The following is a 16,034-nucleotide window of genomic DNA, read 5'->3' on the forward strand; positions in this document are numbered from 1 at the left end:
CGACCAGTCCATGGTGTCGCCAAAAATCTGATCCACCAACCATAGCGCTAATGAGGATAAATACAAAAGAAAATCAATGAATGGAAAAGTCCGGTTGTTTCAGTCAGGATTATGCAACAATATTTCCCCAACTATATTTAAATTCCCTTTTAAGAGCCAAACTTCATCTTTGTAAATTCCTGGCTTATTCCTGTTTACTTACATAACTACCCATTGAAAGTTTCCATCCTTCAATAAAAATACCACAGTGCTTTTCCGAAGATGACTTTTGTCAGATGACGGCTTCTGTCCCCTTGTCTTCATTTATCATCACCGCACGTGGAACTCCAGCGTTTAGCCGTGGATGATGCGCAAAAGACATAGTCACACTGGGACATGCCGACTCGAGGGGCCCCCGTCGGGGGCTAAGCTCCTCACGAATGACAAATGGAGGCCCAAACGTTGACAACCTGCTGCGTTCTGCACTCCACCTGCCAGCCGCTTACAAGCGATGCTCTGTCTGTCTCCACCTTCAAGGCGGAGAAGAATTAATTATGCATGAGAGGCACGCCGATGAGAATTAAGAGGGATATGGTGAGTTATTAATGGCGGTTTGATGCATATTCACTGCAGGAAGCATAAGAAGATACTTGGGGAAGGAGGGTGGGGAGCTTCCTGAGGCGAACAAAGTCCCCGTGGTTGATTGCATTTTGTCTTCAACATTCAGCCGCATGCATTCTGTGTGGCATACATGATCCGTGAGCGTACAGAATTCAGTCTGTGTCATTCGGTTTCTGTTACACTCCGGTGCCCCTCACCACAGAGCTGATGCGAGAACTGATGAATTGCTGTTTCTGTTGACCTCGCATCCAGGAGGGGTCATGAGGTGAAGTGTCATTGGCTCTTTGGGAGCGTACAGCTTTGCGAGGCAAGAGAAAGTGGCAGGCGGGGCGTGTCTTCATGAAGATGCTACGAAAAAAGAGCGATATGAATTATGAACCGTTCAAACCAACAAATCCATTATTTATCAAATTAAACCCTCTCAAGTTCTATGACTTAGGTGAATTCAAGAACAACCATCAAACAAATGTGCGTTTCTGTCAAAGGTGTTCATTTATGAAGAAATTATGAAATCCAATTGAAAATTAGTGAATCGCTTGCGTTCAAAAAAGAGGCGTAAAAATATAGTACTACAAAAATGCATCACTCAAGCATAGATTTGAGCAACGGCACTGAATCTAAAATTTTTGGGTCTTGTGGTTTTAGTTCATGAAATAGATTGTTTATAATTATGTAAAGGGGCATGTCTGTCCGTATTCTCCTTTGTTTTTCCTTTCTATTTATTGCGGGTATATTGAATAATGGGCCCACACGTCGCGCTCATACGCACATGGCTTTTTTGTACATATATAAAGAGGATCATTGTTTTTTTGGGGGGTTTTTTGTTCTTATTTGAGATATATACTGGTACAGATTCGTGAATAGCCTATCTGTGTATTAGCATGATCTCATGATTTTTAGTAATTTACAGAGAGCAAGGGGGTAGAATTAGTTAAGTTTTTCTACTTCATCCTACTCTTTTGAGCATTTAAGATGTAGTGCACCAAGATATGTATTGATTTTTTTTTTTTGTAAGTCTTTCATGTTGTGTTCATATGTTCAATCAATCAGTCAATCAAGAGATGTGAAGCGAGAACAAGGGCGTCCAAACTACAGACCGAGATCCATTTGCAGAATGCATCCGTTTTGGCCTATTGCAATGCTCTTTTGGAGTCACCATCAATGACTGTTCTGTGCACTGCATTATTGCGGTCGAAGGAACGGAAGTCCGTCCTCCTTTTACTGCACAGCAAAGTTCAGCTGCAGCAATATAAGTGGGGACTCTGCAAATAAAAAAGATGTGTGACAAATACAAATCTGCTGGTAGCTGAGGTGACACTAAACTAGCTGCCATAAGGAGACAAAATGTGTTCAAGAGGAAATTATGGACAGCCGGAACAAACCTAAAAAGTATACTACAGCATCCAGACCTGCAGCTTTTTGTGTCAGTAGCGAGTAAAATTGTCTCGGGCCAGGAGGTGCCTTGCAGTGGAAAAATGGCGGATGACTCCTCAATGGATTCTTCATACTTTGGGCTCAAACTGGAGTTTCTGGGTCATCCCTCGCCGATGGTCTCTATTGGGAATTCCATCTTGTAAATGATTGTCCCTTCATGAGCGAATGGGATGCTTCCGCTTTCCTCAGTCGATATTCAGCTAAATATTTTCCTCGGACCATCCATACTATTACTGACGCTGCCAAATCATTTGCTTTGGAAATGAAAAATGCATTCCGCTTTTCCCGGGGGGTGAGGTTGCAGGAGCAGCAGCCGAAGGGAGTTCAGACTTCCCTCTTACCTCATCAGGGAGGCTTCCTAGCCAGATGCCGAAGCCACATCATCCGGCTCCTCTTGTTTCTAAGGCCCTCCTGGATGACCAATCTTCTCACCGTATCTTGAAGTGAGAAACTGGACACGCTGCAGAGGATACTCATCTAGGCTGCTTGTCTCTGTGATCTTGTTTTTCGGTCGTGACTCAGATCTTGACCGTAGGTGAGGGTGGGAAAGTAGATCGACCGGTAAATCAAGAGTTTACATTTTCTGCCCAGATGCCAAAGCCACCTCATCTGGCTCCTCTTGTTTCTAAAGCCCTCCTGGATGACCAATCTTCTCACCGTATCTTGAAGTGAGAAACTGGACACGCTGCAGAGGATACTCATCTAGGCTGCTTGTCTCTGGGATCTTGTTTTTCGGTCGTGACTCACAGATCTTGACCATAGGCGAGGGTGGGAAAATAGATCGACCGGTAAATCAAGAGTTTACATTTTCTGCATCATCCCGCTAAATAAGAAGAAACAAAACATGCAGGGATCTCTGCCACTTTATTGCAGTATGGGCCCACACATTGTCTTCTTACTTATTCCAGTCATATCCTGTTTGTGGCAACAGCCCAGATAAACTCCCTCCCACCCCCTCCACCAAACACTTCTTCCTACTTCTCCTTACTCAGTCACAATGTCTCAGACAGAATCTTCTTACAGGGGAAACAGAGGGTGCATTCCACCAGCGCTTAACAGAAAAACAAAAACAACTCTTCTTGGAGTGTCCCGTTAAGATCCTTCACTTCACGTCATCTTCGAGCTTCCCTCCTCGCGGATGCCCCTGTCTTGTCCAGGGAAACCAAGACAACGAAAGTCTTTGTACAACGATGAGATTTATTTCGGTTGCAATTGATGGAGAAACACCATTTACAGATCTGGGATGGAGCGACTCCCCAAGCAGTGGGGCGCGGCCCCTCTTATACCATTTTTTTGTCTTCTTGGGAGGGATTCAAGTCTGACTCACAACCTTGCGCTGCAACGAACTTGCAGAGCAACACTTGCAGATAGCAGGATGCGTGATATAAGTTAAGTTAATGATAACATACAAGTTAACACTGTAAAATGTCAAATTTCCACCACACCACCACCACACCCCTCAATTCCCGGCTGACCCCTCCTTCCCATCTGTGTTATGTAAGCTTCCTGTCAATTCAGCGACATATCGCTGTTGTTGTTCCCCCCCCGACCCCCTTTCCCCACCCATGTGTCTGTGAGACATGCAAGATCCCTGGCCAGCCTTTAATGAGCCCTTCACAAAGGAGCATTGACTAAAAGCCCAGTGTGAGAGAGGATGACCCTAGCCAAGAGCACCCAGAACTGGGCATCAGCTACCCCAGGCTCACTCTTCATACAAAGACCTCCACTGTGGACACAGAGTTGAAAGGGCACAGAGGGGGGAAAAAAGGGAAGGACAAGAGAAAAATAAAGGGGAAAGAGGGAGGGGACATCCTGTTCGAACAAATATCCTAAAAATGCAATTGATGCATGACTTTTTCTGAAGATGCGTGTCCGACCAAGTCGAGTTGGAGCTACCCAATGCCATTCTGTTCAGAAGAGTCCCCGATGGGCTTGATCGCAAAACTTGACCACTCGCCACCAAAAACGACCCAAATGAACATTCGTGGAACCAGTCAGAATACTTACCACAAATCGCCCATTTACTCTCATCCTTTGTGGACAAATACTGAAGAAAATCGAGGAGAATCATTTGGAGAATGGCTTTAAACCAATTGTCAGGATTCCGCGGTTAAACATTGTATCAGTGTCGTTTAAAATCTTTTTGGGGACGTTTTTATTTTTATTTTTTTTTGTCCTGGATGAAGGATGACTCTCTCATCCCGACTGGAGGACATCGAGGTGACCTTGGAGCACATGCTGATGGATGTCTTTGTAAGTATTTTTTTTTTTTTGTCTCTCTTTTGCCTACATGCTCTGTAATTGAGCAATTTTGCTTTTCAACATGTTATTTCACTCTCGCTCTCTTTTGCACATGACGCGAATGACCTCTCGGTGCATAATTACGGATCAAGGCCAGAGGCCGGCATATGCTCATGTCTCTTCCAGATGCTCTCATTAATTAGTGCAGAAACAATGTGCCGATTATATGTCAGAGGTAACGCAAAATTGGCAGTCCGGGCGGCTAACCTTGGTTGCGTGGTCGACATGTCTCAGCAGAAGGTGAGCTCACTGAGGAGAGACTTTAGGAATGTTTTCTCAGCACGCAAGAGCCTTTCATCTAACTTTAAATGGTCAAGTGGGTTTATCTTTTGCCTTACGTCGTCGACATCCTTCACGTGTTTTCTACAGCGAGCCCTGACTCACCCCACTGGGAATAAATACAGGAAGGAAGGACTGAGAATGAAATAAAGGGAAGAACATGGGGGATTGTGATGAATGCCGCCGTCATATTCCCGTTTCCCCTGACGCTCGTCTTGACGCGGTTGACTCAGAATCCTGTGGTTTACGAGGTGCTAAGCATTCCTGATGAAAATGAAAACTCACATACATCCAGTCGTTGAGATACAGCACTTTTAAGGCCGCCCAGTACAGTGGTCGAATCCCTGCTTGCTTTGAGCTACTCGATGATGTAATGAGTTTGGTCATTAAGCTCCCGTTTCCCCTTCACATTGTTTACGAGCACGAGCATCTGTTCGAGGAAAGAGTAATCCTTTCCCGGGATCAACTCAGTTGCTAGCATAACACCTTCAAAACTTAATTCCAGGGTTGCTGTGTGTCAGTGTTAGATATTTTGTGAGATCGGTTTTTGGAGAAGATAGAAGATTGAAGATTGAAGATTGAAGATAGAAGATAGAAGATAGAAGATAGAAGATTGAAGATTGAAGATGTGAGACATGCAAGATCCCTGGCCAGCCTTTAATGAGCCCTTCACAAAGGAGCATTGACTAAAAGCCCAGTGTGAGAGAGGATGACCCTAGCCAAGAGCACCCAGAACTGGGCATCAGCTACCCCAGGCTCACTCTTCATACAAAGACCTCCACTGTGGACACAGAGTTGAAAGGGCACAGAGGGGGAAAAAAGGGAAGGACAAGAGAAAAATAAAGGGGAAAGAGGGAGGGGACATCCTGTTCGAACAAATATCCTAAAAATGCAATTGATGCATGACTTTTTCTGAAGATGCGTGTCCGATCAAGTCAAGTTGGAGCTACCCAATGCCACTCTGTTCAGAAGAGTCCCCGATGGGCTTGATCGCAAAACTTGACCACTCGCCACCAAAAACGACCCAAATGAACATTCGTGGAACCAGTCAGAATACTTACCACAAATCGCCCATTTACTCTCATCCTTTGTGGACAAATACTGAAGAAAATCGAGGAGAATCATTTGGAGAATGGCTTTAAACCAATTGTCAGGATTCCGCGGTTAAACATTGTATCAGTGTCGTTTAAAATCTTTTTGGGGACGTTTTTATTTTTATTTTTTTTTGTCCTGGATGAAGGATGACTCTCTCATCCCGACTGGAGGACATCGAGGTGACCTTGGAGCACATGCTGATGGATGTCTTTGTAAGTATTTTTTTTTTTTTGTCTCTCTTTTGCCTACATGCTCTGTAATTGAGCAATTTTGCTTTTCAACATGTTATTTCACTCTCGCTCTCTTTTGCACATGACGCGAATGACCTCTCGGTGCATAATTACGGTTCAAGGCCAGAGGCCGGCATATGCTCATGTCTCTTCCAGATGCTCTCATTAATTAGTGCAGAAACAATGTGCCGATTATATGTCAGAGGTAACGCAAAATTGGCAGTCCGGGCGGCTAACCTTGGTTGCGTGGTCGACATGTCTCAGCAGAAGGTGAGCTCACTGAGGAGAGACTTTAGGAATGTTTTCTCAGCACGCAAGAGCCTTTCATCTAACTTTAAATGGTCAAGTGGGTTTATCTTTTGCCTTACGTCGTCGACATCCTTCACGTGTTTTCTACAGCGAGCCCTGACTCACCCCACTGGGAATAAATACAGGAAGGAAGGACTGAGAATGAAATAAAGGGAAGAACATGGGGGATTGTGATGAATGCCGCCGTCATATTCCCGTTTCCCCTGACGCTCGTCTTGACGCGGTTGACTCAGAATCCTGTGGTTTACGAGGTGCTAAGCATTCCTGATGAAAATGAAAACTCACATACATCCAGTCGTTGAGATACAGCACTTTTAAGGCCGCTCAGTACAGTGGTCGAATCCCTGCTTGCTTTGAGCTACTCGATGATGTAATGAGTTTGGTCATTAAGCTCCCGTTTCCCCTTCACATTGTTTACGAGCACGAGCATCTGTTCGAGGAAAGAGTAATCCTTTCCCGGGATCAACTCAGTTGCTAGCATAACACCTTCAAAACTTAATTCCAGGGTTGCTGTGTGTCAGTGTTAGATATTTTGTGAGATCGGTTTTTGGACTGTATTAAGGGATGAGAAATTATAAATCTGAACAATAGTTTGAGGCTGGAACACCAATGCAACTTTGAATCCTGAAAGGAGCACTGCCACCCCTTAGTCGTGAAGAGGCTGCAGACCCGTCACCTAGTTGTGCATGGGTATAGCTATTTTAATTAGCACTGGGTTAGCATGGCGACGGCACATGAATGATTCAGCTCCGTTAAGAGGATTGAAGGGAACCGACCTTCCTTTTTACAACCGTCACACTGTGAAAGTGGGTCAGGAAATACAGTAGCATCACTGGTAGACTTTGGATTTTTCAGGGTCACCACTCTTATTTCTTGTACATGCGCAACGTTAAGTTGCTAAAGAGTCATGCCCAGAAGCTTAACATTCCTACATTCTCACGGCATTAGGACAAAAGCCGCAAAACGCAACAAAAATAAATACCCTGCCCAAGGGGAAGCTATTGAACGTCTGAAGAAAGAGCTTTTAAGTCTATTCATGTTTCAGATAGTTCCCCCATTGCTTACTACTGGCTTAATTTCCATGGAGTCTGTGCCACAGAGGTTTCATTCACACACAAACATGTCCACAGTGACAAGTCTCCTCTCACATTAGCCATTTGGTGGCATGATGTGTATGTGCTAATTGGATCCGCTTTTGGCTTCTGCAAAATGTCTCTTCGTTGGCACCCACGTGGTCTCCAGCCAAAGCTGCTGTGTGTTGTTTGCTGAGCTTCTGGACACACACACACACACACACACACACACACACACACACACACACACACACACACACACACACACACACGAATGCGCACACACAGATGTTGGCTCCTCATCCTGGCAGTCTTAGACAAAGGCTGTGGCTGTCAGGCCAGGAAACGGAGCGGCGTGATTTAAAAAGGCATCATTCTGTAGGTTGTGTCATTAAATCTCTGAACCCCACCAACCTCTGAGTCCTTTCCCCCAACATCCCTTATTCAACATCGGCCTGGTTCCAGCTGTCAAACACCCACTTTTCCTTTTCTTGTTTTTTGTTTTTTTTTGGTTTTTTGCTCTGCTGCCTTTTTATAGAAGGCGACCAAAGCAGAATGGGAATGCTTCCATCACATCTGCTCATTTCTGCATCTCCTCTCCTTCCAGTGAAACGAGGAGGCAGCTATGCCACCAAGGTCTCAGAGTGCTTTCACAAGTCCAACTGTACCATGATCATGAGCCAGATGCTGGCTTTTCACCATGTGGTTCAAGTGAAATAACTGAGATTTTGTGGGGGAGGGGGCGGGGAGTCGATAAGAGTTTCATTCGTTGTGTGGTCCTGGTTCTAACTTAAATATTTTGTACGTCAAATTCCTGTTGAAATGAATGGAAATGCCATTTATGCGAAGAAGTAACAATTTATAATATTTTACTTTATAAAAGTCGTCACTTGAAAAAAAAAATCCGAACAATATTTATCTTTTTTTGTTGTTGTTGTTGCTTCATTTCAATGGTGCTCCTCCGAAAGGTGTGTGTGTTCTTTTGCCACCTCGTCGCAGTGTAATACGGATAAACATGGAATTGGCCCAGGAACCTGCAATAATGTGAGTCATTGTTCACAGAGGAGAGAGAACACATGCATACGCCTATGAGTATTTTTATGTCTTCTGCCTACTTGTGTTGCTCCACCATTTGTGCTTTAGTATCCATTCCTTGAAGGGTTAAAGCACTGCAAGATCGATGCGATTTATGAACCAGTCTATGGCATTTTGCATTGCTTGATCGCCTAAAGCTAGTGGGCAATTCTGAGACAGTTATGTGGTTATTTTAAATATACATGCAATCCTCTTTATTAAATATTTAGTCTGACAGAAAACTTAAACTGGGAGCAGCAATAAACACCTTGAAGTCTCTTCTGTGAAGAATTGTTTGCCAAACTGCCACCTGTTGTGAAGTGAGCTAGCTGAGTTGAGTTCGCTTCCACCATACAGCGCTCATATCTCATATGTTTGCTTGTATGTCAAGAAAAAAAAATTCCAAACAATGACTCATATCTCGGAAAACTCATTAATTGCGTCACTTGTATCTCAATTTTGGTGTTGATGCTAGCAGCGTTATTTCGGAGCCTATCCCAGCTGTCTTCGGGCAGTAGGCGGGGGACACCCTGAACCGGTTGCCAGCCAATTGCAGGGCACACAGAGACCAACAACCATCCGCGCTCACACTCACACCTAATCTGGAGTGTTCAATCAGCCTGCCATGCATGTTTTTGGAATGTGGGAGGAAACCGGAGTACCCGGAGAAAACCCACGCAGGCCCGGGGAGAACAGCAAACTCCACACAAGGAGGCCGTAGCTGGAATTGAACACGGTACCTGTGCACTGTGAGGTTGACGCACTAACCACTTGACCACCCGGCCGCCTGAAATGTACATGGAAATAGTAAAAAAATAAAAAAATAAATAATCATAAGGCATATAGGTAATAAATTGAAATTGGAAACTTTGAACTAAAATATAAATGCAGCACGAGAGAGGGCGAGGCCTTTGCTACTGTGTCCTCCTAATCCATTATGTAACGGCTGTGTCAAAATGACTCAATGATAGCAAGCTGACCCCATCCCGCTCACTCTCCCTCTGCCCTGCCCTCTCGCTTCTCTCTCTGTTAGTTCAGTTCGAATTTTTCCAATATTCAGGCTGGTGTCACCTCAGATCGCTCACTGAGCACGCTATGCCATTATGAGTTCCTCCAATTTGTCATATTGGGAACATGATGTCACCATGGATATACTTGTATTATTCCCCAAAAGTTCAATATAAAAGCACAAGAATTTATTGAACATGCATTTCCTATGGCACAGGGTGGATATTGGTTCCTTTTTTTTACAAAACAGTGGAACCTTCAAATTTGAGCCGAGTCCATTCCAGGACTGTCGCAGACCTCCGATGGGCTCGTATTTCATCACTAGGACATAATCGAGGAAGCACGGTGACGAGTGGTCAGCACATCTGCTTCACAGTCCATCTCGAACGACTTCAGATTTTTGTACTCGACACTCACATGACGATAGTTGAGTTAACGGTTAGATGATGATGTCATTTGGGGATATTTTTTTCATGCTTTGTCGACTGTATATTTGCCCTGTGAACGGCTGGCAACCAGTCTGGTCTGTGCCCTGCCTTTTGCTCAAAGGTAGCTGGGATAGGAATTAGAGGAATTCACTTTTGGAGATGTCAAAAGATATTGCCAAGGAAGCCCACAAATTGACCTCCACTACCCATATTGAAGGAGTAAAATTAGAGCATAATCCAAATTTAATCCGATCTCCTTCATTAAAGTTTTGCCCAGGCTGCACAATAAGCCAAACACAGTAAATGGAAAGGAGACAATTATCATAAATTTGATCCCATTTGTATGTGCACAAAATCAATCCTAAACTTGTATTATCGTTATTATTATTGAGCCTCCGCTTTACTTCAGTTTGTCATCTGGCTATAAAACACACACACACACACACACACACACACACACACACACACACACACACACACACACACACACACACACACACACACACACACCGAATAGACATGGGTGCCGGATTCAGAGACCTCATTTGCTATTCACAACTGCAAATTGCATATCTCGTATCCATTCAAGTCAGTCGCTGCTCTCATAATAGTATACTTATCGGGTCATTTGAATGATTTATTCTGAAATATTGTCATTCTAATACCAGTAAGGCATGATGACTGCTTATAAGGGCGATGGGTGTGGACTTTTTTTTTTTTTTGGACAGCACATTTGTCACTACAATATTGACGACCTTCATAACACGTCCATTTAAAAGATGAACGGGTGCATAAAGTCTACATACTTAACCTGTGTTTTTGTACTTTTAGTGGTGGTAGCTGGGGAATGATATCTATGTTTGACATTTGTATTAGTCTCTTAATTTAAGGACGTTCTGCACAAAGAGATTTTTCCATCCTTATCTTTTTCAGTATTTACTAGGACGTTGGTGTATCTGACCAACAAGCGGTTTTCTTGGCGAGCCAAAACTGGACGTGTTTTACTCATTTTGTTTTGTCAACAAACCATAAAAAACATGGCTTTTTTCAAAGTGTGATGGTCTTGAGTTGCTCACGTTGGGGTCTCCAATGTTCCCTAGTGTCTATATCTCTAATTAAGGACTTCAAAGCTTTGACATAAATAAAACAGATTCAGCCCGATGCTAATTTCCATCTGTAGTCCCCTACAGGAAATAGTGATGCACGATATGGAAAGTAAGGTTTATATTTTTTGGATACGACAAATATATCTAATGTTGCAACCTTACGTAATAAAAGATTTCAATTCTGCTTCCCATTAATGTAGCGAGGTCAGAGGATGATATAAAAAAAAAAAGTGCTAAGCGACAACTTAAAGTCGCAAATTTTGCAACACAAGTTTTAATATTCACGAGGTTCTGAGTCAGAATGGGCTGTTGTCTTTCACGTCAGCTTCATTTGTAACCGTAAGATATGTTGACCAAGTCGTGATGATTTTCGGTTCTACTGTGCCTCAAATATTTTTTTTCACTGGCTAAAGAGCTTTATTTTCAGTGCATGTTTTATTCATAGGGAAGCAACAACAAAGCAGGTTGAGCATGTTTTTCAGAGGGCGGCCTGGCTTGACTCCAGTGAGTCATTGATTTTTCTTGACTCGCCACCCTGACAGGCAAAGCTGTATTATGATAATAACAACATATGGCGAGACTTGCACAGGCTCAGCAAATGCATCGAGTCCCATCGGTAGATTGTCATCGACTTTGCCCTTTGTGTGCCGAGGTGCTCAATAAACTGTTTGTGAACTCCAGATACGTTCTCTGGAGTCTGTCCTGCTGTCCTGCTGTCATCTCGTGGAGTGGAAAAGGCAATAGCGATCGTCCTGCTCTCACCGCATGATCATATTTAGATTAGGTGACTGGTGGGGAGGAAGAGGAGGGAGGAAGTTTTTATTTTGTCAACAAATAGACGTGCAGCCCCACAAAGGAATGCAAATGTAATCATATTGAATAATAGGAGCCAGTCAGTATTGATTAAATAATTCAACGTATGAGAAAAAGCTCAAATGTGAATCATATTTCAAATTTGTGCATTTTCCCCTTTTTCCATCAAAGTAAGTGTTTGCGAATGTAGCAAATGTTTTTTTTTTTTTTTTTTTTTTTTGCCAGCATTACTCTAGGTTGCAAAGACGTTTGCCAGACATTTGCAAACAGTTTAAATGGTCGCAAACAGTTTTGCTTGTCCCCGAAACGTGTTGAATTTCTTTGCGACAAGAAAAAAACTGTGACCATTCAAATTATTTGCGAATGTCCGGTCAACCTTGTAATCTTGAACGAACACTGATGAAAAATAAACCTACGCTGCTTGGTAAAATGCGGCTTCTCAGGGTTATCCTGTGTTGAGTGTCTCAAGAGTATCTTCCCTGATTTGCTCACAAAACATCGAGCCTATGATCATTTATATTAAACCTCTTCATGATTTACGACGGCAAATACTGATGTGTTTGGCCAACACCGAGTTCAAGACTCACTGATTATGATGTTAACCGCAACCATAGCCAAAAAACCGGGTCGACACATACCGTGAATCAGACCAAAATTGGAACTATGTTCGCACCCTTTGCGATCATGCTCAACAAAGACCCGATTATTGGATGTCTCTAATAGTTGATCCTCTGGTCTGGGATGTTTTCATTACAGGTACGTCTTGATGCTATATAAGAATTCTGGTCATCTCACCATGGTAGGTGGAGATGTGGTTATGTCTCTAGTGTGATGCGTTGGTCACCTGAAGCACACTGCATACTTTCAGAAAATACCGATTTTTTTTTTGTGTCCCCTTTTTCACGTGTGTGGTCAATGTAGAAAATTTGTTTGTGTACCGGGTTCACTGTATGCAAGTCCCCCCGCAGTAGGCTGAGCAGATGCTGCGCTGTACGATGCAGTTTGTCCAAAACAGCTTTTGCCTGAGTGCCGACATAGCTTTCCAAAATACAAATATTTCCCACTTTTCAAAACAAGCTGTACAATTGTTCCCATTTCTAGGAACCCACCGAGGCAATCTGTTACCTTGAATGTGTTTTCCGAGTCTTGCCTTAACCAACAACTGTGGTGAGGAAAAGAAATCAAAATGAAAAGCAGCCCTGCAGGGAGCCCATCAGGATTGCATTAGCATGATGAGAATCTGTAAGAGCAACATATCTCTTGGGAAGTTAATTAAGATTTATACAAAAATCGAAGCATTATATGTTAGTCTTACTTAATTTATTCCAGGGCACTGGTCAACGTCCATTTTGTTTGCATTTTGAAAACGTTTCCCTGCGCAACACATAATGTTGCCGCTCTGTGTGTGGTAAAGAAACAGTTTAAAATCTATGCTAATTTCCATTAGTTTCACATGAAATGTTAGCTTTAAGCTTGCATACATTCGCTAGGCGAATGACAGTAAAAGGTTTGGTTCCATTTGTTGAAATCATAGCGTTCGGGGAATCTGAGTGATATTTGTTGCAGTCAAATGATCATTTTCTGCAGCTTTATCATTTTGTCATGTGCTCAATGTGAAGGTACCCGAGCAGATTGAGATGCAGTCCAGCTCCAGGGTGTCATCATCCAAATTAGATGCACAAAGAGAAAAAGCCCAGTGAGTAGCAGCACCATAGGGATGAGTCAGACGGCCTGCAGGCAGTCAAACAGTCTGGCAGAGTTATCAGACTAAATTAACGTAGAGCCTGGATCCAACGATGCTTTTTATTACATCCCGAAACAAAGAGGAGGCAGACCTCTATAATCACACATAAAATTAGCCCTGCTTTGATTGCATCTCCCTTATTAGCTTCACTTTTCATATTGACTCTCTTTCTATTCTGGTTGCATGGTTTGTATCTGTCACATCTTACATCTTACTATCAGGGGGATGTATTAATAGCGGATTTATTTTGAGGGCCGCCTGTGTGAACTGACCCAGATCATTGAGGCATGTAAGAATTCCCCGTCTTAACGCTTGATATTCCCAATGTCTCATTTTTTTAGCTCCTAATCATGCGCGGATGATTTTGTGGAGATGGGTTGCCCTGGGATGCAAATGTAAAGATAAATTCCCCCCTCCAACCCTTCCTCATGGCTGGTAAGGTGACAGGGGAAGGAAATTAATTCAAGGGGAAAAACGGTCGTAACACAGCCCTAACGTGTTCACTGTGTCGTCTTCTCCGTGGTGAAGGTGACATGCCAAAACCCAGGCAACCTGATCAACCCGATGTCTCCATGATGCCTTTTCACCTAAGATCTCAGATATGAATCTTCTGTTTGCCTCCGGCCATCATGTGCTCAGACCTTGTCCTTCAGTAGACACACAGATACTTCTGTAAAAAAGACTGCTGAACAAAGTACTGATTCAACTTCTTCACCTAAGTAAAAATGAAAAAGTGACGCTTCTTCCTCGACAATCGCACCATGTTTTCATGGCGCAAATCAAAAAAGTAAATAAATAAAATACAGTGCAGCATGTGGAGCCTCAAAACCCAATACCTGGTTGCAGTTTTTCCGTTGCAGCACATTGGTAGATGTGCTTTGCTCACTCATTTGTTGTGCAATGACAAGTCAGCAACTGTATTTTTTTTTTTTTTTTTTCATGATGGTCTGCCGTGTGTACGGGTGTTTATGTTTTTTCAAATTACACCGTTTTTTTGAATGCCGGAAGCTTGCGGCCCAACATTGACAATGATTCGAGATCTCAAGAAGAAAAAAAAAGTAGCGAGCCTATGTTGACAAAATATGGAGTAAAAAGTACAGATATGTTGTCAAATGTAGGGATTAAAATCAACAAATCATCAGATACATCGATACTCGTGTAAAGTACAGATCACTCAATAAATCTACTTAAATATAATAAAAGTATTTGTTTACGTCACACCACTGGCTCCTACCTGCCAAGCAGGCGCAAAGTTTATAAATAAACCTCTGGTATTTTTCATGGAGGCGTGCATATGTGGGCCAGGCCTGTTGAATAAATAATGCTGACTGGGGATTACCGCAGCGCAGCAGATAATTTTCTCCCGTGTGATTGTCAGGCCGCAATGTGTGTCTATTTTACAGTATCATGTCACAAAAGCTGGCGGGTGGTCCTCACTTATGGGGGTGTGCAGGAAGATGCTCTTTTGGAAGGCTGATCTTTAATCTGATTTGAAGACCCAGCAATAAATCATATGACCTTTGTAGTCAGATTGTCTTTGAGTTCGCAGGGTTAGTCATCAGATTTATAATTTAGAAGTTCCGTTCCGACGTTTGTACGCAATTTTGTACAAATATAGTCTGCTCTTTTGAAATGAAAAATGTTTTAAAGACAAGTTTTGCATTGCAATACTTTTAGAAATACCGAAAGAAATGTCCAGCCAGTGAGTGTTGTACAGTGGGTATAATAAGTCGACACACCCCTGTTCCAATGGCATGTTTTTTGTGCTATTAAAAAAACAGAGATGACAACTCTTGTTTGTTTGGTTTTTTTAAATCCATCATTCATGTGATGCATAATCATTTTAAATTAGTTTTTTCTTTCTTTTAAGACATTTTAAAAAGGGGAAATACGAATAAACATCTATGATAATCTGGTTGCACAAGTGCCCACACCAACTTATAACTGCAGGGATGGGGCTGTGTTTAGAGTCAATATTCAAACTCATGTTGAATAGGAGACGGCACACATCACCATTTAAAGAGCTTTAGAGTCACCCAAAATAAAGTTTCGCTGTTCTAGTAGGCTTTCTGTGACATGTTTTTGCCTTACAGCAGAAACTGGATGCTTTGCTGCTTACAGTCACTGATATTTGAAACTGTTCACAATTTCCTCCATCTGGACTATGGCTCCAGTTCCAGCTGAAAAAGAAACAGCCCTGAGGCATGAGGCTAGGGTTACTCAGAAGCACTTTAAAAGGTGGCAAGTACGTACTGCCTACCTTTTACCTCAACTTTGAATGTGACTGGTTAATTCTGAACGGAGTCACATCCCCCCTCTTATAAGAGGGTGTGCACCCATATGATTGGAGTTGTTTATTTTTTGACTGAATGGTGCAGGTTTTAGGTCACATTAATGGAGTAAAACATGTTGAAATGATTTATCTTGGTGTCATATTTCATATCATAAAAATCTGGTGTTTGAACAGGGGTGTGTAGACTTTTTATATTCCCTTTATGAGTGCATGCACATGTGTCGATCCTCCCCCGTTAATCAGCCGA

At 42.7% G+C, this 16,034-nt stretch overlaps 1 protein-coding gene across 3 annotated transcripts in view; it reads left to right on the plus strand.

The window, feature by feature from the left end:
• frmd4a (FERM domain containing 4A) overlaps positions 1-16,034 on the plus strand; it is a 133,909-nt gene that overhangs the window by 37,902 nt on the left and 79,973 nt on the right. The window contains exon 1 of one of the 3 annotated variants that reach the window (XM_019888288.1): positions 5,518-5,921. The exons of the other annotated variants lie outside the window; for them this stretch is intronic. Within the exon in view, the coding sequence (XP_019743847.1) occupies positions 5,856-5,921 (66 nt within the window). The 5' untranslated portion in view covers positions 5,518-5,855. Of the gene's footprint in view, positions 1-5,517; positions 5,922-16,034 lie in introns of those variants that run through there. 3 annotated transcript variants of the gene reach the window in all.

The sequence above is a fragment of the Hippocampus comes genome, unplaced genomic scaffold, assembly GCF_001891065.2.
Source record: "Hippocampus comes isolate QL1 unplaced genomic scaffold, H_comes_QL1_v1.1 scaffold112, whole genome shotgun sequence".
Classification (NCBI taxonomy): domain Eukaryota; kingdom Metazoa; phylum Chordata; class Actinopteri; order Syngnathiformes; family Syngnathidae; genus Hippocampus; species Hippocampus comes.